This window comes from Pieris napi, chromosome 3 (assembly GCF_905475465.1).
Source record: "Pieris napi chromosome 3, ilPieNapi1.2, whole genome shotgun sequence".
Classification (NCBI taxonomy): domain Eukaryota; kingdom Metazoa; phylum Arthropoda; class Insecta; order Lepidoptera; family Pieridae; genus Pieris; species Pieris napi.
Window position 1 is genome coordinate 4,180,302 of NC_062236.1, and position 27,234 is coordinate 4,207,535.

General features: G+C 33.6%; 2 protein-coding genes across 2 annotated transcripts; one reads left to right on the forward strand and one right to left on the reverse strand.

Moving 5' to 3' along the window:
• Positions 1-299: 299 nt before the first annotated feature.
• LOC125063720 lies at positions 300-27,189 on the forward strand. The gene is made up of 6 exons (XM_047670302.1): positions 300-899; positions 10,043-10,135; positions 19,732-19,851; positions 23,394-23,508; positions 24,707-24,866; positions 25,184-27,189. The coding sequence occupies exons 2-6, from the start codon at positions 10,076-10,078 to the stop codon at positions 25,311-25,313; spliced, it is 585 nt and encodes a 194-aa protein (XP_047526258.1). The 5' UTR covers positions 300-899; positions 10,043-10,075; the 3' UTR covers positions 25,314-27,189.
• On the reverse strand, positions 14,487-17,851 carry LOC125063719 (dynein axonemal intermediate chain 3). Its single transcript, XM_047670301.1, has one exon. The coding sequence runs from the start codon at positions 17,807-17,809 to the stop codon at positions 14,561-14,563; it is 3,249 nt and encodes a 1,082-aa protein (XP_047526257.1). The 5' UTR covers positions 17,810-17,851; the 3' UTR covers positions 14,487-14,560.
• Positions 27,190-27,234: the final 45 nt, after the last annotated feature.

The window sequence follows — 27,234 nt, forward strand, 5'->3', positions numbered from 1 at the left end:
TGCTTTTAGTGTAATAATATAAAAAGGTATGTCTTTTTTATTCTAATTTGCCCCACGTTTAGCAAAGATGTTGATAATATCATTTAATTCATGGTAAGTGGGAATCTTATCTTTAAAAAAAAATTTAAGATAAGATTCTCACTTTCGTTTTGCTGGTACATAATCAAGGGGATTGGGAATAATTGCTTTACACAAATGATCTTGCTCGGAGAAAAATGAAAATATGAAGTCTATTTGCCAATATTTTTTAAAAATTCCGTCGCTCTATCTTCTAAACGTAGTTCGTAATAGTAGTTTCAAAATAACAAAAAAGTTAACTAGTTCTGTAGAAGTGGTGAATGTCGTTGCTTTCTTTTTGAAATTCATAACACATATACAGAAAATTTATAAAACTTGAATCTTTCTCCATATTTTAAATAAACCTCAAGTTGAAAATACAGAGCTTTATTTTAAAAGTTCTTTCAAGAATATCTAACGCTGAGAAAGTGGTCGAATTATTCATATTTTGTACAGAATAATTGAAGGTTATTTAAAGTAAGTTAAAATGCTCAATTGTCTAAAATAATATTAAAATTATACAAACTGATATCGAAACATATTAGTACTTGTAAAAATAAAGCAAATTCGTTTACAGAAAAATCTACACAATTTAATACAAATATGTCCATCGACCAGTTAAGTGACCCTCAAATAGGAGTAAATTGGGCTCTTTGTAATTTCTCTGTCATGAAAACAGTAGCGACTCATTCAGTCCGGCTGAAGCTTTTGAACCTTTCACCCGTGACCCGCGTTGGCGTTACAACGGATACTAACGAATCTAACGAATATTCAAACCGTTATATTGTTCGTGAAGTGTTTTTGTGTCGATTGTTTGGAATGGGTTTGATATTATGACTTAGGTGAGTTATTATATAGAAACCTCTTTGACCCTTAACAAGATTTATAAATAATAAAGCAAATATATGAAATTAATTCTTAATTCCTAAAAACCGTTTGTACAAGGGTAGTCCAATCTGTTCTATGATTGCATTAAAAATATATGTAAAAGATACATCTTCCAGAAGAAGATGTTCTGTTTATTTTATAATAATTATCTAACTAAATCAAGGAAACGCGAAAATATTGTTTTAATAAAATATAACACGCAGATTAAATTATTATTATTATATTCTTTTCGCAATTATTATCCCCTACGCACGACTGCATTTGATATGAAGCCAGGCATAAATGTAAATATACCCATTTGATTCCAGCAGATCAAATTTAATTGATATATTGTAATTAGTGACGAGTGATGGCGTAGCGGCTTTATCATCCGAGTCTCATCCCTGAGCTCTTAGGTTCGAATCCCGGCTGTGCACCAATCGACTTTCTGTCTATGTGCGCATTTATCACTCGCTCGTACGGTGAAGGAAAACATCGAGAAGAGACCGGGTTACCTCAGACCCAAAAAGCCGACAGTCGGGCTGAGAAGGCCGATCACCTGACAGATGCAGAAACCTCCAGACTAATAAGTAACACAAATTCAACTCTTTACCTAGCTTAGTATAAACAAAATGAACGTGAGAGAATTGAAGAAGTAAAGAGAACTGTTTATTGTGTATGCTTGCTACTTTGAAAATATTTATAGTGGGGTAACGGCGACCTCAAAATAATTATTCATAATATAAATTCATTAATTATTAACACACATAGATTAAGTATGCATTTTGAGTCGTAAGTGGTTTTCCTACTTAAAAATGTATGAAGCTAGAAACAGATTCCAACATTCGAATTACATACATTGAAACACAATTTAATCTACCTGAGCAAATCGAATACTATTTTGTTGCAGTGTACAAAAGCCAAATTGCTCGTTCAGTTGAACTACTGAACTGTATTTGTCTTTGAAATTTGAACAAGATGAGGTTGAGGGTAGACAGATTTCCGTGGATTTGTCTTTGTAGACTGAAATACACTGTAATCAGCTTCTAATCCGTGTACAATTTTCTCGACACTTGCAAATGTAGATGCGTAAAGTAATTTTATACATCAACTGTAAAAGCTTGTATTGTGACTCTTGATAGAACTTTGATCTATAATAATCGAAATCTTTAATAAAACCTAAAAATAAAATTATCTAATTTATAAACAATAATAAAAAATATATAAAAATACTCGATGTATTTACAACTAATTCCTTAAATAGAAAAACTTAAATATTATTTTAAAGAAAAAGCTTTTTAACCGGATGAAAGTTATGTATTATTATAAATTTACAATTATTTAACATAATTTTAAATTTGTCCGACGATGATATATAGGACACCGTGACACCGTGAGCCATTTTTGCCAAAACCCTCCACCTTTTAGTCGATACCAACTTCGGGGAAATAAATACAGATAATGCTACTTTTTTCTTATCTACAGCTGTGATACTTTTTGACATCCAACACCTTTCTTCAGTCACCGTGACCACGCACGCTGTAAAGCACGTGAAACGTCGGATAAATTTAAAATTATGTTAAATAATTGTAAACGTATAATAATACATAACTTTAATCCGGTTAAATAGTTTTTTCTTTAAATGTGTAAAGGTTATGTCAATCAAAGACAATATTAAATATTCATTCCTTATTCACAAAAAAGTATTTTATATCTAGTCCCTGAGACATAAAGCATACCGATTTCTACATCTGTTTCACTGGCGTCAAAACATGCCGGTTGATGAAAGACGTGCCATGACCTTACGTTTTATTGGACATTATTTAAAGATTTTTTTCATAATAGATTCGGGCGCGATAAAAGTTCTAAAGTGCTCATAAAAGTAAATCTAATTACATTATTCAAACTAAATAATTAATTCGTCTCATACTGTAATAATGTTTATGGTGTGATAAAATTCAGCTCAGGTTTAAAATCTAATTAAACTGATCTGGTTTTTACGTGTTATTTTTTTTTTTTTTGTAAATGGGCAGGAGGCTCACTTGATGTTAAGTGATACCGCCGCCCATGGACACTCTCAATGCCAGAGGGCTCGCGAGTGCGTTGCCGGCCTTTTAAGAATAAATGTTAATGGTTAGTGCATATATATAGTCAACTGACTTTATTATATTTTTGAAGTGAAAACTTCTTTAGCGGCATTGTACACTTTTTTTGGAATGGGTAAAAATGGTAAACTCGCGTCAGGACACGTTACCTGATCAAAAATTCGTACGATAGCGCAATAAATAAATATTGTAATCTACCACATAAATGATAGTACTTTTATACTGATAATTAAAGCAATTCGTGCAAAATTACTCCCTAACCATACCAAAATATCAAAAATGCACAACGTTAATATTCAAGTTTTCACTTCTGCCGGCACTCCCGGAGTGCAACCCGTCGTTTTTTTTATTATTACCAGTGGCGCTACAACCTCTTAGTTGTGGGCCTCAGATTTCTATAAATGTTTCGTTATCATTTGATATTCTAATAGGCAAGTAGGTGATCAGCCTTTTATGCTGGTCACACGCCGCTGAATTTTGGCATGCGCTAGTGCAGTTATGTGTGCACATTGACTAGTCCATTGGTGCACACTCAGGGTTCGAACCAACGACCACAGGGATGAGAATTGCACGCTGAAGACAGTGGGCCAACACTGCTCTACATATACATCAACATTGTGAAAAACTACAGCTTGAAAAACACAAAAACAAACTAGGAACGAAGTTGTTTAAAAGAACACAACATACGGAAACAAAATATTAGGTTGCGGAAAAAGTCTTTTCGAATTATACCATGTATGAACTTGTAATAAAATCTCTTTGGCTATACTATATGTACAAATTGTCTTAATTAAATACAGGCTATATTTTATTTTCATATAAATGACGGTCACTGGGAGCCGTCATTGAAAACATTGCATCTACATTCTACAATATCAATCAGTGATGGCATATTTCCCTTTTAAATCTACCTAAAGTATTAAGCAACGTTATAAAATTGGTAATAAGTATTATACTCTGGTATTCTAATATCAAAAATATCCCGAACCGTTTAGCCTCCAAAATGAAGCTATTTTACCTTTGAAGCGAATGGATATTGCAGGCATTTTTATTGACACGGCATGTATGAAAAAGTTTAATATTATGAGCGTAATATGAAGAAAAATGTTCTTGGTAAATCTGCTTGAGCCTTTGATATAGGGATTTTTGTTTAAGTCTTTGTCTTAATAAAAATTCCTTTGGTAAAAGGCTAATTATGTTTTGCGTTACATTGGCTACTTAGTCTTGAACGAGAAGCTTCCGTTGTACGCAAGTAGAATATCTAATTATGGAACGTAACAAACTACGAAACTGTATAGAACTTTGACTTTCATTCGTGGCTTTGCATCTAAATCACTTTGTATTTTAATTGGTGCTTGCAACTTCGTTTACCGAACTACTGACTAATGCCTGCAGCTGAGTTTCATCACGTTGGGGGTTTTCTTGCGCCGCTGTTATCCAAAACTTCCCCTAGAGGATATATAGCATACCTATAGCGTTTAGGATCCTTCAAGAAAAAGCGTCAAAATATATGAAAATAAGCCGAACACCGGAGCTTTTCACGCAACATATATACCTCAACAATCAGACCTTGGAACGTGTCTCGAAAATACGATATCTAGGCACAGTGATTGATGAAAAGGGTGACCATAGCATCGAAATCCGCTGCAGAATTGAACAAGCTCGGAACGCCTTTTCAAAACTAAAAAAAGTACTTTGTGACAAGCGCCTAAATTTATAGCTTAGAACTCGCATTGCGCGATGTTACGTCTTCTCTGTGCTGCTCTACGGCGTAGAATCTTGGACGCTGACAGAGACTATGTCCAAAAAACTGGAAGCGTTTGAGATGTGGGTTTATCGACGTATGCTTAAAATATCTTGGACAGATCGCATACGAAATACAACCGTGCTGGACAGAATGCAGAAGAACAAAGAAGCGCTTATGACGGTTAAGAAAAGGAAACTTGAGTATTTCGGACACGTTTTACGCAACTCCAAAAAATATGAGCTCCTTCAACTAATCATACAAGGCAAAGTGGCAGGTAGAAGGAGACCTGGCCGCAGACGCACGTCCTGGTTGAAAAACTTGAGACAATGGTTTGGTCAAAGCACCAAGTCATTGTTTAGAAGCGCGGCATCCAAAATTAAAATAGCCATGATGATCGCCAACCTTCGCAAGGAGATGGCACTATAAGAAGAAGAAGAAGAAAAAGCGTAGCGCAACAAGTTAAGCCAGTATCGGACTTCAGAATCTTCTTTTGGCAATAAATGTGTCCATTGGCAACATTGTTTATGAATAAATCAAACATGTCGATTTGTTATCTGTTCTATTACTAATACAAATATATGCAGGCATTTGCCAAAGTGCCATATCACATTTAATATTTAGAATCCGAATCCTACAGAATAAAAATCATTAAAATCGCTTCAGCTAGCATCTAATAGATATTTGTTAAAAGCATGCATTATAAATAAGTTTTGATCTAGCCCAATCAAATTTTTAGTTACTTCACTATGTTTATTATATAATAAGAAATTAATATTTATCGACAATGTTTTTTAATGAATCCTACGTTCACGTGAATAATTATGTCAGTAATTAAATTTCCCAAACAAATATGAAATTTCAATAATTTAACTAAATTACCATCTGTTTTACTTACCGTTTTCATTTCCTATGGAATTTATATTATTATTGGAATTTTTATAAGTCAGATCCGATTATCGCTAAATAAGGTATGGATTAGATACTTAGATTTATTCCTTGACGTGATTGCGACCTTTGACACTACAGCAGAGGTTGGCCACAAGGCGTTGTCCTATCACTACTGTGGACTCTAGTAGTTAATGAGCTCATAACAAAACTCAATGCTAGCAGTTTCTACACGGTGGATATGCTGATGGCACAGATATTTTTATCACCGGCTAGTGACAAATCGACTTCTAAGCCTCAACAGAATTAATCTCAAAATAATGATACAACAATTATGGGCTGTCTCCTTAATAAACATCTCTTTGTCCTCGGCGCGACAGACAGTCCCTTGTGCAGAGGCTGTTTCAGTGCAGAAGAATCAGTCACCCACGTAGTCCTGGAATGCGTGGCTGTGGCTTCCCAATGAGCAGAAATCATCGGAGCAGTGAGGTCGCTCTGTGAAGCTTGCGAAGTGCCCAGGGAACTTCTGTAAGGAGCAGGCAGGTTAGCCTGGACTTAACACTAAACGCACACACAGTGCACAGAGCAGTGTTGGCCTAGTGGCATCAGCGTGCGACTCTCATACCTGAAGTCGTAGGTACGATCCCCGGCTGTGCACCAATGGACTTTCTATGTGCGCATTTAACATTTGCTCGAACGGTGAAGGAAAACATCTTGAGGAAACAGACATGTCTGAGACCCAAAAATAAAGTCGACGGCGTGTGTCAGGCACTGGAGGCTGATCACCTACTTGCCTATTATATTTAAAAATGATTATGAAACAGAAATCTGAGGCTAAGACCTAAAGAGGTTGTAGCGCCACTGATTTATTTTATAACACTTAACGTGCGACTTGCGGAACCAAGTCCATACTACACCTACTCCTGTAATGTTTTAAAGTATTTTTGTAGGTAGGTAGGTACCTTCCGTGTCTTTCGAAATCATTATTAGCCAGGATTTTCTACCCCAACCTCCAGGATTTACAACAAAGCAGAAAGAAACAAAGATTCAATTTGAAATAAAATAACTATGAAATAACATAATTTTCTCAACAATCCTTTTGAATAATGCACCTTTGGTATTTAATAACGCGACTGCTCTTATGCAGAAAACCGATTAAATTCTAGTGCACAGACGTTCCTTGCCTACACAATTAGTAAGTCTATTTATGTAAGTATAACAAAAATATACCTTTACACTTTTAATAAAACACTAACGCTTAATACTTGAGTAATGTTCGTAATATCCAAATAATAACTGTCTGTTTAAAATAACAAAGCCTATATCACGCCAAAGAGTTGTTTTGAAAGCCTAACAAGCACCTCCAAGTGTTGTGCGTTTCTCAGTAAGTCACGAAAGCATCGCCTTTTTTAAAGATATTTTACTTTAAAAAGATACATTCACTATCGCCTTAAAATACAAGCAATCAGTGTTTCTGGGAATCATATCAATGTTCAAATTAATGATTAGATTAAAATCTTTCAAATAAAAGCAGCCTTCATGAATGATAAATAAAAATTAAAAATTCAATTCAGATATTTTTTTATTTTCATCGATATTTTAGTATTAAATTAAAAACTTCCTTACAAAATCGTTCGTTCGTTCAATCGTTCTTGTTTTATCTCTAAATTTAGTATGGGATTACCGATTATTTAATCGAGTTAAATAAATTATAAATGTATGTTAATACATATGTCCAAATTTTATAAAAATTGTGTGCAACAGTATTCCATTTGTGATAACTAAACTTTTTTTTTTCATTTAGAATCCCTCAAATACCTACACATTTTATTAGTTTAAAAGATATTGTTTTCTTAGATTATATGTGGAGCACCTACTTAATAGGTATTATATTGTTGGAAATTATAGGAAGAATCTACATATTTATTATACTCCAAATTTTAATAAGAAATAATACTATAATAATTTTAACACTAAATTATCTTTCGTAAATTCAAATTAAATTGCTGAAATTTTCCTTTATCTTTAAATTATCTCCTTAGAAAGCATCATTAAGATACGTTGTTTGGATAAGAGCTACAAAAATACGGGAACTCGTTTTAACTTATTAAAGGTTTTTGTGTTTAGTTCTCCTCTGTAATTATTTGCGAAACAGAAAATTCATTTTTATTAAAGGTATTTAATTGATTTTTTAAATTCAACACTGCGACACTCTTCTAAGATACGTTTATATTTCTTGAAGTCTCGTATGCTCTCAATCGTGTTAAAGAATAGGCAATACACCGCTCTACTGCATCTTATTCATTCAATCTTTTTTAAGCCATGTGGAATCAAACCCAGGGCCAATTTAACGTATTGCGTTAACCACTAAGCAGCTATTATTTTTTGGACCTTTCCTCAATAATTACGATAACAATTATTTTTTGTGATTAAAGGAACCCATAATTTATTTAATAGCTATAATACTCACACAATATTTTCTCATAAATGACCTATTTGGATGAAAATTTCTCGTTCCTTGCCAAAAATATAACGCTCGAGTGAAGTTCAAAGCCATTGAGAAAATAGAACTTACAAGTTAGTTACATAAAACAGGTTTCGTATACGTTTGAATAATTGGTTTCTTACGGAAAACTAAAACAGTAACAGTACATTATATTTTATTCATTATTTATTAATTTTTTATTATGTATTAAAGTCCTTAAATTAGTGGTTGAAAATAGCAAATAATACTTCACTAATAAGTAGGTAATATGTAGGTTTTAATTTAAAATAGAACCTGCAAAAATAATACAGAGTATAAATTGCGCTTAGTACAATTATAAGACAATAGATGGCGTTACATATTTTATAGTTTTCACACGAATTGAACCTATTAAAGATTATTGTTAAGGATTGCTTTTAATCATATACCCTGATATATATTGAATACAACATTTATTACCTCATAGTCGCCGTATAGTCGTTAGTATTTTAAACCCAAATTGAAAATCAAGAAGTCAATGGAAAGAAACTTTTCTTACCTACAATAGCAAAGTTATAAAAGTTCCCAAATTCATATAAAAGATTTAACATTGTTTGGTGTTCACCTTGAAAATACTTAAAATGTTTACGAGAAATTTTATAGAAAAGTTGCGAATTTGGCGAAAAAGTATTTACGCGACGAAAGCGATATCGGCTTGCGAAGCAATTAAATTAAGTGAATTTTTTTGGCTGAATATACATTGTCTTTGAATACAATTTTAGCTGTAGGACGTAAAAAGTAAACGTCCTATGTTCAAAAAATATATCCATATAAATTAAACTTTCCTGAAAGTCCTGATCCATTTTGGTTACATTTTTAACAGGCGAATGACGCTTGCTTTTGAACGTAACGGTCGTTAGAAACACAATCATACTTGATGATTTAGAGTTATTCTTTTACAAGATACTTCTGTCTCTCTGAAATTAAAGTGACAACTAAACTACATAATTATATTTTAGGGAGTCACGTATTGTTAAATTAGATAAAACATTAAAAGGCCAGTAGGCATATTAATGATGTAATCATAGCGGCCTAGATAGTTCGAGCGATGGCTAGGTATATCATGTTACTTTTTCACGCAAAAGCGCTATTCACAAGGATCGTTTATTCTCATTAAAGTCCCATACACCTAGTCCATTAGCAAATTAGATTTGCTGTGGCTTGCTCGCAACTCCCATCAAACTATGTAATAAGGTAAAGCACTCTGGCACGGAAGTACAATCATAAATTTTATTGTCTTTGTTTTTATATTAATAATTTTCATAACTCAATTTATGTTAATTCTGCACATAAATTCTAACATTCATACTAGCGGACATTATGTAGGTGCCTTAAATAGACATTTAATGTTTTATCAAAATCATTACCATGCTATGCAAATTGATTTTTACTTATTTGGTTTTGAAATATCTTTAGCGAAACGAAACGCGCAACACGCCTCACTGACCACAAATGATATGAAAATGTGAGTCATTCGAAACATTGGGTTATGTAATAATGTAATTAATTCGCATTGAAGTCGATTAAAGCAGTGTTATTTAAATAGTATTCGATAAGACCAAAGAGGGGTATTTATCTGATGTATTATGTATGTAAATTAGTTAAGGTTAAATGTATTTTTAACCCGTAAAGAGACATAAATACTGAATATCGATTCTTTCGCAAACCAACATTATTATGTAGTTTGTTCATAATTTAAGGATTTTTCACCTTTTGCTCTGCTCTCTCAGATTAAATTTTGTTTATTTTACTCATTTAGTATTAAGCTATTGTTACCGAGAACATTTTCTCTAATATTTAGGGTAAAGATATTGAAGATTCCTTTGTAATAAATTGTATTACATATCATTGTTACAGATTTATTTGAAACGGTGCTAAGGCGCAATTTTTATGAAGCGAAAACTACGAGCAGCGTCATTCTACTGTGACGACATGGAAGAACTTAATGCTGTGAGTATCTAACAATTTGTTTTTAATTGACAAAAGCTTGCCAACGCTCGGCACACTGATACATTGGTAAACTAACCATAAAAATTTTTTTTTATATACATGTGTCTTTACTAAGACATCATGGCACATTACAATCTAGCCTAACTTAAGACTAATAAGTAATTTAAGTCTAACCTAATTTACTAATAAGGATTTTTTCATAAGAAAGTGTCCAATAACACTACTTACAGTCTCTATTAAAGGGAAGACACTCTGTTCTTGTGTTCTATTTTTTTTTCTTTCACTCACTGTGTATTTAGTACTGACGTGCACTAACACTAATTCACTAGTTCAAATGGTTTTGTCCTTTTAAGTCTTCTCACTAGGCCAGTGGTGTCAAGGAGTTGAATAGCCTCGACATTCACGTGATGGTGGAGCCTATGTTCGTGGGCTCCAGCAGTCTTTTTTATTATTGTGGCGACGTCCTCTATATTAAGGTCCCGATGGAGGTCGTTATTGCGAATATACCAGGGAGCATTGACTATTCCCCTGAGCACTTTGTTTTGGAATCTTTGGATTACTTGGATGTTACTATTACTGGTGCAGCCCCACAGCTGGCAACCATAAGTCCATACAGGTGTCAGGACTTGTTTGTAAATCAATAATTTATTTTGAACTGATAACGCGGAATGCCTTCCGAGCAACCAGTACAATTTAGTGTAACGGAGATCCAGCTCTTCACGCTTCTTTTTAACATGGACCTTCCATCGGAGTTTGGTATCCAGCGTCATACCTAGGTACTTAGCTGAATTTTGGAACGGCACTTTGACGTTATCAATATATACTGGCTGGTAATTTGATGTTTTGTTGGTAAAGTTTATGTGAACTGATTTACACTGATTTAATCGTATCCGCCATTTTTTGGTCCACAAGCCAACAGTATTTATGGCTTTTTGTAGTTTTACTACCGCTTCCTTTTCAGTATCTGCCGTAGACATGATAGCAGTATCATCGGCAAAGGTAGCGATTACGTTATCTTCTAGTTCAGGAATATCGCATGTGTATAAGAGGTACAGGACCGGACCTAATACACTCCCTTGCGGCACCCCAGCTTTTATTTCTTTCAGTTCTGAATAATCATCTTCTTGTCGTACTCTAAACATTCTTTGTGTTAAGTATGACTCTAGTATATTTGAAAATTGACGAGGCAGTAGTTTCTTTAATTTATAAACAAGTCCTCGGTGCCACACTTTGTCAAATGCTTGAGCTACATCCAGAAAGACCGTGGAGCAGACTTTTTGTTCTTCTAGTGCTTTTTCTATATTATTTGTAATTCTATGAACCTGCTCAATGGTAGAATGTTTTTCTCTGAAACCAAATTGGTAATCCGGTATGAGCTGCTTTTTGGCAATAATAGGGTTAAGACGTTTGAGAAAGAGTTTCTCAAATAGTTTTGCTATAACAGGTAACAATGAGATTGGCCTGTAGGACGTTACTTCGTGTGGTGGTTTTCCTGGCTTAGGAATCATTATCACTTCCGCAACTTTCCACATATTGGGAACATATTGAAGTCGAAATGAAGCATTAATTAAGGTTGTCATTTTAACTACAGCTTTACGGGGGAGATGCTGTAGTACCTCACCAGTAATTAAATCAAAGCCTGGCGCCTTTTTTTTAGTTAAACATTTAATTTCACTTAAAACTTCTTTTGGTGTGACTAGACGGATGTTTAGTTGTTCTGACGATATTTCTTCGAAGTCAAGTGAATCTTCTTCATCGATTTGAAATATATTTTCTAGATGATCAGCAAACCTTCTAACTTTTTGTATATTACTTACAGCCCAATTCCCATCAGACTCTCTCAAGGGAGGAATATGTGTTGTAGGTTTTTTGATATTTCTTATCGCTTTCCAGATGGAGTAGTTGGTGGAACCATCAGAAGTTAATTGGTTTAGGAATCTCTTTATTGAAGTATCTTTATGTATTTTAATCTCTCTCCTCAGTTGTTTAGTGAGGTTATTCAGATGTTTTTTGTCTTCAGGACATCTTGTGTAATGCCACCTTTTTCTTTGAGCTCGTTTTGTCTTTATCAGATTTATAATCTCTTCTGGAAAGTAGTTGTTTTGTACCTTTTTCTTAAATTTTGGAGTATTGCTCCAAGCAGCTTGTTGGATGTTCTTTGTAAATTTATTTACTTCTAAATCTAATTGTTCCTCAGTCTTTAAAGGTACTCTTAGGTCTATAATATTCTCAAGATAAATTTTGAAGCTGTCCCAGTCCGTATGCGGGTTCACGAGACATGGATTCAGTTTCCGCTTTACAGGGTCTTCGCCAATTGTGAGTAAGATTGGTGAGTGATCTGAGTTCATATCATAAGCTTCCTCTATTTGGAGAACATTTGGTGATACTTCTCTAAATATGAAGAAATCTATAAGATCTGGTACTTTATTCTTGTCTGTTGGCCAGTATGTAGGCTTCCCTGTCGAAATTGCATCACATCTCAAATCTTTCATAGCATTAAATAGTTCTTTTCCTTTAGTCGTTATTAATCTTGATCCCCAGTAGGTATGTTTTGCATTGAAGTCGCCTCCCAAAACAAATCTATTTCCAAGACTTTTTAGCAGGGTTGTGTACTGGTCGTACTTAAGTGCATGTCTTGGTGGGCAGTAGATAGAAGATATTGTTAATGGACACCGCTTCATTGATAGGCATACAGCCACAGCCTGAATATGTTCTTTTTCATATTTAAAGACCTCATGGTGTTTCAAACTGTCCTTTATTATAACTGTACTTCCCCCGCTGGATTTATTACTTGGGTGAAGGGCATGGTAGGCGGTATATCCTTTAAGTTGAATGTACGACTCCCTGGTAAAATGTGTTTCCGATACCAAGCAGATGTCAATGTTTTCATGTTTAAGAATTATATGAAGTTCTCTTTGGTGTTTTAAAAGCCCATTAGCATTCCATGCCATTATTTTTAAAGACATCATTGCTTTGGACGTTTAGAAGCTGCTATTTTGGTGCTGCTTTCTAGTTTTTTAAGTCTTTCATCAAAAGATGTCAATAATGAAAGTATGGTGTTACTCTTTTCATCTAAGCCTGTGTTAGATTTAGTCTCATTTTGTGTTGAGGATAGAATCTTGGGACCTTTAGTAACCTCAGCGAAGGAAACAGTCTTGGAAACTAATTTTGCTGGTTTTACAGGTTTGTCCGTTTCAGTTTTTGATTTGGATTTTAAAACGTTTCTCATTTTTTGCAATTCTTTAGCTACAACACAGCCTCTGTAATTAGCTGGGTGTGACTCACCACAGTGAACGCACTTCGGTTTCGCGTCTCGTGGCTTGTTACAGTCTACTGTGAGATGCTTTGCAGTACATTTTACACACCTCGGCTCCTTGGAGCAGTATTTCTGTGTGTGCCCATAAGCCTGACACCTCTTGCATTGGGGGATCAATTTTGGTGATTTCAATGGCTGTACATCAATTTTGCAGCCAAGTATCGATTTTATTTCATAAATATTTTTTATGTTTTCCTGATGGTGGAAAGAGAGAATGAACATGTTTAGCGGTTCCTTGTTTTTCCAGCTATATTTGACGGCTGCGTCTAAGATTTTAAATCCAAAACCATAAAATACAAATTTTCATGTAACAAACACTGAAATGGAAACATGACAAACACGAAGAGATAATAAAAATATTGAATAAAACAATTAAAATTACAAAATCGATTTTAATGTGTGAGGAGAGCACCTATGGGAATCCAGACCTAGCTAGTTTATGAGAATATTTAATTTGGACGTCGGTGAGCTTTGGCCAAAACGCGTTCTTCGAAAAGAATGGAACAAATGAAATGATGGTATTGCTGAGGGTACACTATCTGGAGGTGATCTAGACTAGTACACGAATTTTAAATAAGAGGTTAAGGTTGGGTCCATCAACCCTGATTGTTAAATATCTCAAATGGCAACGATATTATTTTTATATTCGAATTTTGCCGTTCCACAACTGAACGTTTTTCAAGGCAGGTTTTGCCGCGCACCACCACTTTGTGGAACCAGCTGCCCACAGAAGTATTTCCGAACTAATCCGACTTAGGGGCCTTCAAGAAAAGAGCGTACCAAATCTTAAAAGGCCGGCAACGCACTCGCGAGCCCTCTGGCATTGAGAGTGTCCATGGGCGGCGGTATCACCATCAGATGAGCCTCCTACCCGTTTGCCCCCTGTTCTATAAAACAAAAAATATATCAATAAATTTTCTAATATTGGTCAAATATATTTTTGTATACTACGAATTTAAGCATTAACAAATGTACCTACTATGAACTATTACAAATTCTTGGCAACGTAAGAAGTTGTGAAATAAATAATGCACATTGTATAAAAATTATTTATTTTCGATCGATATAATAGAATATATTATTTATTAAAAAAGTAATGATTATTTTATCTATTCTTTCTCTTCTCCTGGGTCCTCTGACAGTTCTTCAACTTCTTTTACAGTCACAGGTTGAGGTGGTGGGGTTATCCCTTCTTCATTTAACCTCAATTGGTGAAGTTTAATGAAATCTTCGTGAGCATTGAGTGCTTGTCTTCTTTCTGTTCCCTCTGCTACAGTTGAGTCCCATGAAAATGTGGTTGTAAATGGGTTGTCACGGACGGTAGCTAATGAATTATTTTTAAGATCCGTATATTCTTCTAAATAGGTTTTTTTTAGATTACTTTTTGTGTCCAATAGCAAACTCTTTTTAATCTTTTCTTCTTTTTTTATAGCTTCAGGAAATAGAATAGCAACAGTGTCATTAAAAATAGTCTTCTGGTTTTTCATTATTTCTAACATTCTCCTTTCTTTTTCTAAGCGCTGGGCTTCCAATTCTCTTAGGGGCTTTTCGTGTTCTATAAGTTCAGTTCTGTTAATTCTTTTCTTAACTGCAATGGTTCTTTCGATTAGTTTTTGTATAATTTGTTGCCATCTTTCCTCTGGGCCCACTACTTTGGCCTTTTCTTGTCTTCGCGCTTCCGCTTCTTCTTCTAATCTCCTTTCTTCTTCCTCTCTTTCTTTTCGTTTTTCTTCTTCTTTCAGTGCTAATAGAGCTCCTTCCTTTCTTTTCATTTCTTGTAAAATATGAGGATTGTTCAACATCCACTCTCTTTGCCAAGCCATAAACGATTGCATAACTTTTAATTCACGTATTATTGTTGCTTCCATTCTTCCTGTATAGTTAGGATTTTCAATCATAAATATGGGTGGATCAAGAAATAGTCTAAATGATCCATTGACATCGCTTACACCAATCATATTTTTTGCTACTGGAAGTGTATGTAAGCTAATACCTGTGAGCATATTGCCAGATAATGTTTGTATGGCGATTGGCTGATCACTTCTCAACAACAAGTCCCAAGTCTCTAAATCACCTTCAGATGTAGTAACAAAGAATAAACTAGGCTTATATAAAGACCAAATACCCGCAGTTAATCTATATGGCCGCTTTTTCCACGTCAAAGGTTTGTTTAATAGTTTATCGGACCAAATTGCTAATATTTTACCTCCAACTGTGAGTGTTACATGATTAATGAAAGGATTCTTTTCAGTTGAAGTTATGATTCCATCATGTATACAACAGCTGTAGCTGATATCAGCGTATTCCGAATTTACAACTTCTCCAGTATTAAATTCATGTCCTTCCCATGTTATTTTTATTAGCTCACCATGTTGAGATCCACAGTACAATATTGTATTATTATCAGCCTCACATTGTCGTGCTATGTCAAATGTATAGTATGTACGGCCAGACCCTGTGTTTTTTGGGGTATAAATGTATTTAATATTTGGTGCATCCATTCCAAAGCTTTGCAGTGGCAATGTTTGTGGTTGTCCAGCCGCACCAAGAACTATTTTATAACACGGTTGTAAAACTCGATCCAAAACTTTAAATTCAGATACATCAACAAGTAACCCGGAAGGTCTCTTAGGGACTCTTTTCGATTTTTTCACTTTTTTGCCTTCAAATTGAGTTACGTTTTCTACGGAAAGATTCCATATCAATATCACACCATCGTCCGAACCACTGAAAAACATTAGTGATTTCTTATTATCCCTGTTAAATTTAGATTTTCCAGTAGGTGTTATAGTAAAGTTAGGGGAAAGCCAATGAATCGATGTGATAGGACCATAATGGCTCGTCACTAAATTTGTTAAAGCGGTAGGCTGAACAACAGCATTATCTTGTACATTTTTCATCCAACCCATGTGAGCATTCATAGCTATTCGGTACTTTTCTCTTTTTTCGCTGAATACTTCCATTTTTTCAACGTTTTCTAACTTATTGGATAAATCCCATAAAATTATTTGTCCATTTATACAGCCCCCAATTAAAATATTTTCATTAAATGGACAAAATGAAAGTATTTTAACCTCTCGAGGAGATTCCAGAGTGAGCTTTGGAATTAAGCTATCGATATGACTCCAAATTAAAACTGGATTTATACCATACACAGCTCTTTGAATAGGATCTGCTCGCGAACTTGCTGTTTTAATTACTGTTGGTGATCCATCTGCGTAGCAAATTGCTACTATACCAGACCACATTGGATGAAACACAGCACATGAGACATACTTATCTTTTGCTCTCACATCGGTAAAACATACGTATTCGTCAAATGTCATGGTATCATAAACGTCTACTGCTTGTTCAGATACTAAATTTGGATAATCATTGCAATACATATCCATTACTGTATTAAGTTCTACTATAGAGTTCATTTCAGGATTTATTGTATTGATAAAATTATTAATTTTTTTTATGTACGATGGTCTTCTCATTCGTTGTAGCGCGTTTTTATAAGCTATCAGACCCACCTCATCTGATGTGTCTGCGGCATTTTCTTCACCTTCGTCTGAACTTTGGGCATCTTTTTCAGCAGGCAATCCATCACCTTCGTTTCCAGTATCTCCACCAGCATTTTTATCATCAACTTTTCCTAATGCATCTGCTATAGATTGTGTCCACATATTTTGTGGATACTTTAACACAGTTTGTGCGTAATCGTTTACAAGGGCAGGAGTTATTTGTGATGCACAATCTACTCTCCGTCTAAATATATTATTAAATTTTTGTCTATATGGTGTTAATTCGATATAACCGTCTCTACTTGCATTGGTATCTCTAACCTTAAGACTTTTAGGCGCATATCCCTTAGGAAATTTAACGCGAATCTCCATTTCTAAGAGAGGTCTGGCATTAATAGGTAGCAATTCTTTAATTTCAACTTCACTGCCTAAGCTTTTCCATGGCCTTGGCTTTTTTTGAACAGCTTTCTCTAATTTTTTCTCCTGGCGTTTTATAAATCTATCGGACTGTTGTTTGCAATGATCCTTAGCCTCAATGGTACAGCAAACATAAAATTCATCAACATCTTTTGATTCATCGGATATATAGCCCATCAACACTTCTTCACCAGGATAGGCTTCGAGTTGCGCTTTCAGTGGGAAAAGTTCGGACAATTCCCCTCCCAGATCAATTGTTTCCATTAGTTTTGATTTGCTTATTGATTTCCAGGGATATTGAGCATTAACATGCGTTCCAATAACCATTTCAATTTGAATTTGGGTGTCTTCGCCCAAAGCAATTTTGTATACACCTTCAACATCATATTTGGGTATAAACCTTTTCCTTCTTGGCATAGGTTGTTGCGTCATGTTGTTGTCCACAAGTTCTCGCCCTATCCAAGTAAAATGTACTGTACTGTAATACTTAATTTAATGATAATATATATGGCTTATACGGCTTAAATTATAGTATTTATTTTTAACAAATTTGACATTCAGTAATTGGCATACCTTTCACTTGACTTCAAAATATATAAACAGGTTAATTATGTTTACAATAATACTTTTTGAATTACTGTATATATTTCATGACTTTTTTTATTAAAGATAACTGCCTATTTTTGGAAAATAATTTGGTGTTAATAAATGTTAATGTAGTACTATATACTACTACTATTATTATTTATAGACAATTAATCATATTAAATCAGACGTATAACATACACAGACATGACGAAAAAGCCGGAAGCCCGATGAAAATATTTTATGTTAGTAGGCATTGAAGTCTAATCACCTACTGGCATTTAAAAAAAAAATTAAACACTCAATAATGTGTTAGCCATAAAGAAATCAGCTCCATTGCGGTACTTCAAATAAAAACACCATAGCATAAAAATATAATATTTACGTACATATTAACTAATGTTAGATTGACATATTACACGTTCATAGTACTTAAAATAAAATCATACCCTCAAGAACATCCTCTTCACTAGAATCTGAAGAGACTGGCATCTCCACAATTTTCTTTTTAGCTTCATCTTCGCTACTTGAGTCGCTCATTTTACAAAATGTTCATTAAAACTAAATTTAGAATATACAAACACTGTTTATTTTTCTTAGTAACCAGTAGACGCGTACTCTATACGCATGCGTTGACAGTCCCCGAACAAAAAAGGGTAGCAAAGTTTGCTTTATCGTAGCTAGGGTACGAAAATGTAAGGAATGTTTTTACTAAGATTTCTATACTCATATATGTAATGGAAAGAACGAGAAAGTTTTAATTATTTTACATGTTGAAATAATACGTCATCACGGTTTATTTATTTAAACCATTATATTATATTGTTTAATTATTTATTTATTATATATGTTAACGTAAAATAATTGTAAAAACCGTTAGATTGTAATCTACTTCGCGAGATTATAAACTGTCGAAAGATTGTGAACCTCAGCGTACTGCTTACAATTTAACGTATTATTATTCGGTACATTCTCGTTTTCTATTGGTTATAAGTGATGTGACATTCTCGGTAAATTAATCGAATCGATTATTTCCTCATTTGTTAAATTTAAAGTTGAACCTAGTCGAATCGATTGTAAGCAGTACGTTGAGTTCACAATCTTTCGACAGTTTACAATCTCGCGAGATAGATTACAATCTAACGGTGTTTACAATTTTACGTTAACATATATATAATAGAGGGTCACAGTGCCATCAGTATAGTTGCCTCATTTAATTTCCAGCTAGTAAACATTTCTTCGATTCATGTATACATTATACATGAATTTATCCTCTCCAGACTGATTTTACGGCGGCGAAAAATATCGCTATGTATGCAAAAAAAATTATAGTAAACTAGTGGACCCGACAGACGTTGTCCTGCATGATATTTCAAGCAATTAGTAAAGCAAAGTATGAAAGTACCGACTGCAGCGCCATCTGGCGGGCTGATTTGTGAATCTAAACCATTCCCAGATCCCCTTGAACACACACAAAAAATTTCATCAAAATCGGTCCAGTCGTTTGAGAGAAGTTCAGTGACATACACACTCACAGAAGAATTATATATATAAAGAAAGATATACTATTCTTATAAATAGACCGGATGTCCGGGTAAAGGTCCGGGTTAGGAGCAGGAGCTCATTCGCGTCACTGGAGTGTTTTGTTTTTGTTCAAACTTACGAAATAAAAAATGTGTGACATTTTAGTTCTTTTGTTTTTAGGTGCAGTCAAATACTAACCATTAAGCATATAATATAGATAATAAAGGTATATCTTTGTTTTGCAGGCATCGTTGTCTCAGCGAAAAGAATCAGCTACTTTATTAAGAGCAGGAAGTGATGGTCCAACTTTAAATTACCCATTTGGCTACCCCTTAGCTCTCGTCCTCAGATTACGAGTTTTACAGGTAAATATACAATAAAAATCTAGTCTAGATTATTACACTAAGGCAAGACGTATCATTAAAGTAATTACTTAGGTAAAATTTTTTAACAGTCTACATAAATCTACTGTTGTATTTATAGTAGCTGTTTAACGTTATACGCCCGAAAGCAATAACCTATCTCAATCCATAATCCACCATCTGAGATAGTAATCTTAATCAAACGTTGTAACAAGTGTGCCAATAACCAATCGACGGATTGTAATAGCGATCTGTCGATACAAGCTATCCATGGGAGGTCGTATCGCTGTCTGTGGATAGACCTTTGTATGAAAATGACAGTTGACGCAAGCTCGGTTTCAACAGTTAATTATTTTAACAGATTTTAACTTACACCAGTTTTTGAAATAATAAAAAAAAACTGTGTGTTATGTTTTAAACATACACATGTATATTTTAATGTTATTTGTACGGTTTTATTTACTTTATTTTGTTTACATTGAATAGCAAATATGATTAAAAACTCGGTGAAATGGAATGACAAAGAGCATTTTATCCGTCGCCAAAAATTGATTGTTTTCGTTTGGTTATTGGGATGCAGATAGGAGATCGATCGACTGTCACGGTCTGATCTCAGATTGTTTTCAATCCTAGATTGTGAATTAATTATTGGGTTCGGGCGATAGTCAACAGCCGTAATTGGATTAGTTTGTGCAAATTATTAGACATTCAAATATTACTACCGCCGTTGCTTTGTTACTTCGAATAGCGATACAGATCCCGCCGTTTTTGTATAAAATTTCGAAGTAGTCATCTCGCGGAAGTAACAAAGCGACAAATCGACGTATAAGCTTGTTTAGCCGCTCAATTAACGGCTGAATTAAAAAGGTATTTTTAACACAGCCACAAAGTAAACTGTAATGAACTCCATGTGGTTCATTATTAGTTGGGTACGGCGGTAAAAATTACATAGAAAAATATATTTATATATTAAAAGATAATGGGGTACCATTTTTTAAAATTCAGCAAAGTAATTTTCGTCGTATTTCGTCCACTGTAAATTACATCAAAGAAAAAGATATTTTTTTACATGAATGCTTTAAATACAATGTCTTTGAATTGGTATAATTTATGACTCTTGCGTCTTGTCCTTGATTTTGCTCTTTCTTCAACTCTTTTACAATTATTTTAATGGCTAACACGTTTAATACTTTTAATTTACAATCTTTTTAAATGGGAATCATCAAATACTTCTATATTTAAACCACGGGTAAAAGTATGTTTATTTAAATTAAAATTATTGCATTTCTCATTTCGTACAAGGAACAGAGGACCTGGGGATTCGATTCCCGATCAGAGCACAAATCGTATATTTACCTAAGTCATTTGTTCTCCACCCCCGGCCGTATGTGATGGCACATTAGTAGGTCCCGATTGAGCATGGCAACACTTTTCTTCGGTTTATAATTTTAATATGAAGACATCGGTAACTATTGAATCAATTATCTACTGGAAATTTACATGACTTACTGAAAGTATTTCAGGACTAATTATAAACACTTAAGTCAGTTCCCGCTAACAATGTAATATTCCGAGAAGGGATTTAATTAGGCAAACCTTCACTAGATATATTGCCGACCTTTTCAGATGGTTCTCCATAATAATGGCGGAAAGTATAAAAGTGTATGTCTCACTCCACTACTTTATATTATTGCACACTCTACCACTGCATGCATTAAGGAATGAAAAAATATAATATTTATGAATGGATCTTTACAAAGTGATCTGCTAATATATACGTATGTTATATTTTTACTTTTATATTTTTATTCAAATAATTTTAGCGCTAGCGTGTCTTATAATAAAATAATATTTGCGTGGGTTTCTTCTCCCAAATGTATAAACGTCTTCTTCTTAACATGCCGTGTTATTAAATTATTCAGCTGTATTCAAAAATACGCCGTCGTCTATTGGAACTCGGATCGAACAATTTGCATTGAACATTCTAGAATAATGATTGATGCTCTATGAGAATATTAATTTAAATATATTTTACCAGATGAACATAATAAAACAAAATTAATGATTTATAAAGTCTCTATGCTATTTGAACTACAATATCTTTTCAAATGACATAAAAAATGAAATTCTTATTAACGTTATTGTCTGACTTGTCCGCCATCTTGAAAAAATAACCTGCTATGTCGTGTCACGTTAATCATGGAAAGTGATACATCTTACGACATTGTTCCTAAGATACATAACAAATCAATTTTGTTATACCAAAGCTTCTAAAATTTTAACTAAAATTAATAAACAAGAAAATTTAAATGTAAAAATAAAGCTGTCGTTTATTTCTTCAAAATCAAGATTATTTCCTTGAATAACGACGTAATTATTAACAATATTTTGCTCACAGATGCACAAATATACAAAATGGTGATGATAATTCAGCTCTAAATATATAATAAATTATTTTCATACGAATCGGAATTCAGTGTATGTTGATAGATTGACGGGGCATGAAAGAAAGGTTTGAGAATGCGAAGGAAATACGTTTTGTGATTTATGAGAAAAGATTTCTGACACAAAAGCAAGGGATCATGTGTGGTAGGGAAGATTTCTAAGATTGCGAATAAATTGAAATTTGTAGGAGAATGGTTTTTACGTTAGGTATTCTTTGTTCTTGTGATATGAAAGTGTTTAAAAATACATACTTATTACGTACTACTAATTGTATAATAAAATTTTTTGAATAAATTGCATTTAAGTTTGGCATTTGGCATTGAGAGTGTCCATGTATGTATCACTTAACATCAGGTGAGACTCCTGTCCGTTTGCCCCCTGTTGAAAAAAAGTCTAATTAATAATATTAACAATTTAAATAGCAGGCTCACTTGCCTATACTCGTAAATAAACATGATCAATGAAAACTATACAGCAACATTTAGGAGCTAAAAGTCACTGAATTACAAATTGGACAGAACTAAACGACGTAAAGAAATTTTTTGAAAAGACGTGTTAATGAGTTTGACACAGCAAGAGACAGAAATTGAAAGGATTTAGGATATAAATATATAAATATATATATATACTAGTAGACTCGGCCAAGCGTTGCTGTGGCTAAGGTTTTTGTTACAGATGTTAAATAGTATCTTATGTGAAACGTTGGTACTTTCAACACAGCGCGGCGCCACCTGTTAGAATTGTGATTTGTGACTGTCAAATAATAACAGACAAATAATTAGCAATAAATTAAAATTGTGACTATAATTTGAGATTTAAACTATCCTATCTCTCAAGTTGGATCGAACTGCACATGGTGTGCAAATTTGATTGATATCGGTTCGGTAGTTTAGGAGTCCATTGAGGACAAACATTGTGACACGAGATTTATATATATTAAGATATAACGATAAACGAACTAATTAATTAGTTAAATTTAATTTTTTAATCACGGTGCAAAAATAACAGTTATTTAGTAATAAGTAAGATTTGTAGTTATGTTTTAGAATTCAAGTTTAATTTTCTCGTTTTATATTATTTAAATGTTTTTACACTTCCAGATTGTATGCGGTATTTCAAAAATAGTGATGGGGAGTGTAGCATTCATTGAAGAGCGTCAGAAATTAAATATGGGTCTGGGTATCCCCGCTGGCACCTTGAGTGTTTTGGCAGCTGGTAAGTTAACTATGTGTTCTACACGCAATTAACTTAATAAAGGATTATAAAGCGGAAAAAACATAAAACATTTCTTTAATAATTGGAAGATATGCAGTTATTTATTTAGGAAACAAAACAGATACATGTCTATACCATAAAAAAAAACACATTGGATATATCCACAAAAAGTTTCACTGATAAAAAATAAGATACAAAGCAAAGCAAAACAAAACATGATAGCACAAAATTTTTAATTCAGGAGAACGACCAACATAGTCGCTATAATAAAGAAGAAAGATTCAAGTCACTCATAATCTATATATATAAAAATGAAACCCGTTTTCCGTTGTCACGACATAACATGAAAACGGCTTGACAGATTTGTCTGATTTTTTTTATAATATACCTTGAAGTACGAGGATGGTTCTTACGGAGAAAAATTAAAAAAAATTTAGTGAAAAAGTCTAATTCCTTACTAAGTCTAAAACTTCTATATTCCCATACAAAATATTCGTAATAATACTTAAAAGTCAATTTGAACTTTAATACCATAGCATAAAGTTCAAGTGTTAGTGGAGGGGTTCCGGGAAGGTAAATTTTTATTTTTTGACATAATGTATTTATTGTCTTATCAATTTTCTTTTTTTTATCTTACTAGCTAGACCGGTGTCCCGAATAGCAGCATAAGTATTTTAAACAAATAAAGAATCGACTGTTAGGCTAGTAATATATAATAATAGAAATCACTTCACAGGGTCTCCCCACCAAATAAATATATTATGTTTTTAAAATTAAATATTATGATTATTAATGATAAATAAATTCATGGATTATTCTTGTTGCTTGTTATGAATACTTAAAAGCAAAAATGATGTATTTAGATATGTAAGGTTTTTTGCCTGGTCTTTCTTGTATAAAAATTTCCTGTAACTCCAATAAGTACATCATTGCATCACTTATATCATCATTTGGTTGGAGCTAGACCTCAAAAATATTGTTTACCATTACGCAATACAAACTTATTAAGGAACATACAATGTGAATTAGAATAATATTTTATTAACATTCACAAGCTTGACCATTATTACATAATTGGGTGAACAGGAACTCGCTTACTACTATTTCAGCGAAATTGAATTGACCGGTGCATTGAGTTAAAATAACGAAACCTGAGATAACAATGTTGCAACTAACTTAATTCTGTTTCCCGGTGAAGCTATGTCAATACACACGACCCGCGGCTGGGGTGCGGTCACAAGCGGAGCGATTAGCGTTTCAGCGACAGCAGTTTTATGGACGATATCAATAATCATGCTGCTGGCGTTAATTGTACAGTGTGTTCGGACTTTATTAGTTATACCCGATGAGAGCGAAAGGTAAGTAAACTTATCAAGACATGTCAAATAATTAGCGCAACATATTCTAAGATATTTTAAGAAGTATCGCATATCTATCAAACATTAAATCGCTTACTTTTTAAGATATTCTTTATATGCTTTTCACATCGCCGCGTGTCCAGCCAAGGAAAAAAGGAAAAAAATTGGCAATATGCCCTGTATATAATTACACGAATCTTTTCGAGCTAGTTTTGAACCTACAATACGTAAACTATTTATTTTACATACATATGGAAAAGATTTTAAAATTTAGATCAAACGGTATATCAATATGTTAATAGAACTTTTATTTACAGTGTCTATTCACAAGATGAATTCCTGACCTCATCACGTGATTTGACCATAATCGCATGCATACAAATCACCCTGGCGTTCATCACACTCTTGAGTGCCCTTGTTTGCGCGCGAATCGACTTCAGTACCTGACGCGAGCCCTCAAGGCAGCTTACTCGTCGTCGCATCAGCGAAGCGGCCGCGACTGCTACAACGTCCACACCCAGTGTACCAACTGCTTTAGATCGCGAAAAACGAGTTGCCTGGCTTACGTAAACATATTGTTATGTAACAAGCGTCTGATTTCTTTACAAAACTCTAAAAACCATTTCAGATTAAATAATAAATACTTTGTTTTTTGTACATAATTTTAACATTGTTAATATTACTTATGGTAGTTATTATATATTGTTCATTCATCATCAATGGTGAAAAGATCTTTATTCAAATTTCGTTAAATGAGTAAATATTATGTAATTGACGTTTTGCCTACTGGCCACTTTGACCTCTAATATCTTCTCTTTGGTTAGGAATTCCAAATTCATAAAATCAATTTATAAAATGGAAAACATGAAATATCGCGTTATTTACGAGTACAAATTTCACCGTGGCACCAGTGCTGCAGAAACGGCTCAAAGGATTAATTATGTGTATGGCGGCGGTGTCGAAAAAGAAAAAACAGTGCGTTTTTCTCTCCAACGTTGCGTTCTGGAAATTTCGACCTGCAGAACAAGACCCGTGGACGGCTGGAGACCAAATTTGATAACGAAGAATTGAAGGCTTTTGTTGGAGCGGATCCATCGCAAACTATGTATGATTTAGCTGCAGCCTGCGGTGTTGAAGCAAATCACTTGAAGCAAATTGTAAAAAATTCAACTCTTTTGGGGTAGTCGAAACCGCCTTCAACTTTTATTGATGCCCGTCCAAATGGTTTTCTTTAGTAAAGAGTTCAATGAACTACCTATAACATGAGTACCTATAGCAATGGTACATTGATTAAATAAATATTATCTATTTTAAAAAAAACTACTTTTTGTTCCTCACATACAAAACGCGAATTTCATATGTAACGATATAAAACCAATGAAATTGAAGTGAGAAAAGACGTCATGAAACTTAATACTCTACATACTTGGCACAAGATGAGCCTTTGAGTAGGCATGACGCTAACAAGTTCATAATTCATATCGCGGTGACTGAGAGACTGTTATAATTAAATAAACGCTAAGCCCCTAACTTTAATTTTCGTTATTTGTATACGGTAAATGTGGAAATTTTTCGAGAGTAGGGCTATAATATTCCGACTTTGTAGATTACTCTTTGTAATAAGGTTGTTGGTACTTATTACCTTACCTTATCTTTATTTTTATATCACTCTATTACAACTTCTTATTTGGTTCTCTTTGCCTACAATAGATAAGATAATATAAGTTTTAAACGTATGAATATAAAATACATTTTCTTGCAATGTATACGCTACTTTTATACTAGATATTTCTAACTGTTACGATATAATGTATCTTGATGTAATGTTGTATAGAACTTCGTATAGCGTAAGAATATGGACAACACAATTGTATACATTTATTTATAATAAAGAAATGTAGATTTTTTTACACGGCCTACAATTCTGAACCCTAGTCAACGTCACAGAAACCTTTTTTTAAGAAGGGAAATGTGCGGGAAATGTTTAAAATACCGTACCAAAAAGCATAGCTTGTGTCAATTAAAGTCAAAGAGTCCTCCAGCTAGCCGAGGGGTAAATTTCACAATTGCCTGACGCAGCTCAAAGTAAAGCAAACAATTATTCGGTTGTAGAATTCAATTGCAACTTTAAATACAAATTCATGTTGTTGTTAAAGAGTCTATAGATTTAAGGCTTTGATATGTCATTAGATTTATTTATTATAACAAATTTCCCTATTAAATGGACAAAGTATAGATCTTACAATTATATTTACAAAAAAAAATCGGTTGTCTGTAAAGTCGGTTTACTGACGGTAGTTGAACGTGACAACGTCATAAAAAAATATTGATGGGATGGTTGCATTTTTCAAAAAAAAAATTAAATTTT

Coding starts and splice junctions, on each gene's coding strand:
- LOC125063719 (XM_047670301.1), bottom strand. CDS start 17,809: ATGACGCAACAACCTATGCCAAGAAGGAAAAGGTTTATACCCAAATAT.
- LOC125063720 (XM_047670302.1), top strand. CDS start 10,076: ATGAAGCGAAAACTACGAGCAGCGTCATTCTACTGTGACGACATGGAA. Junction 10,136..19,731: donor ACATGGAAGAACTTAATGCT/GTGAGTATCTAA, acceptor TTTGTTTTGCAG/GCATCGTTGTCTCAGCGAAA. Junction 24,867..25,183: donor ATACCCGATGAGAGCGAAAG/GTAAGTAAACTT, acceptor TTTTATTTACAG/TGTCTATTCACAAGATGAAT.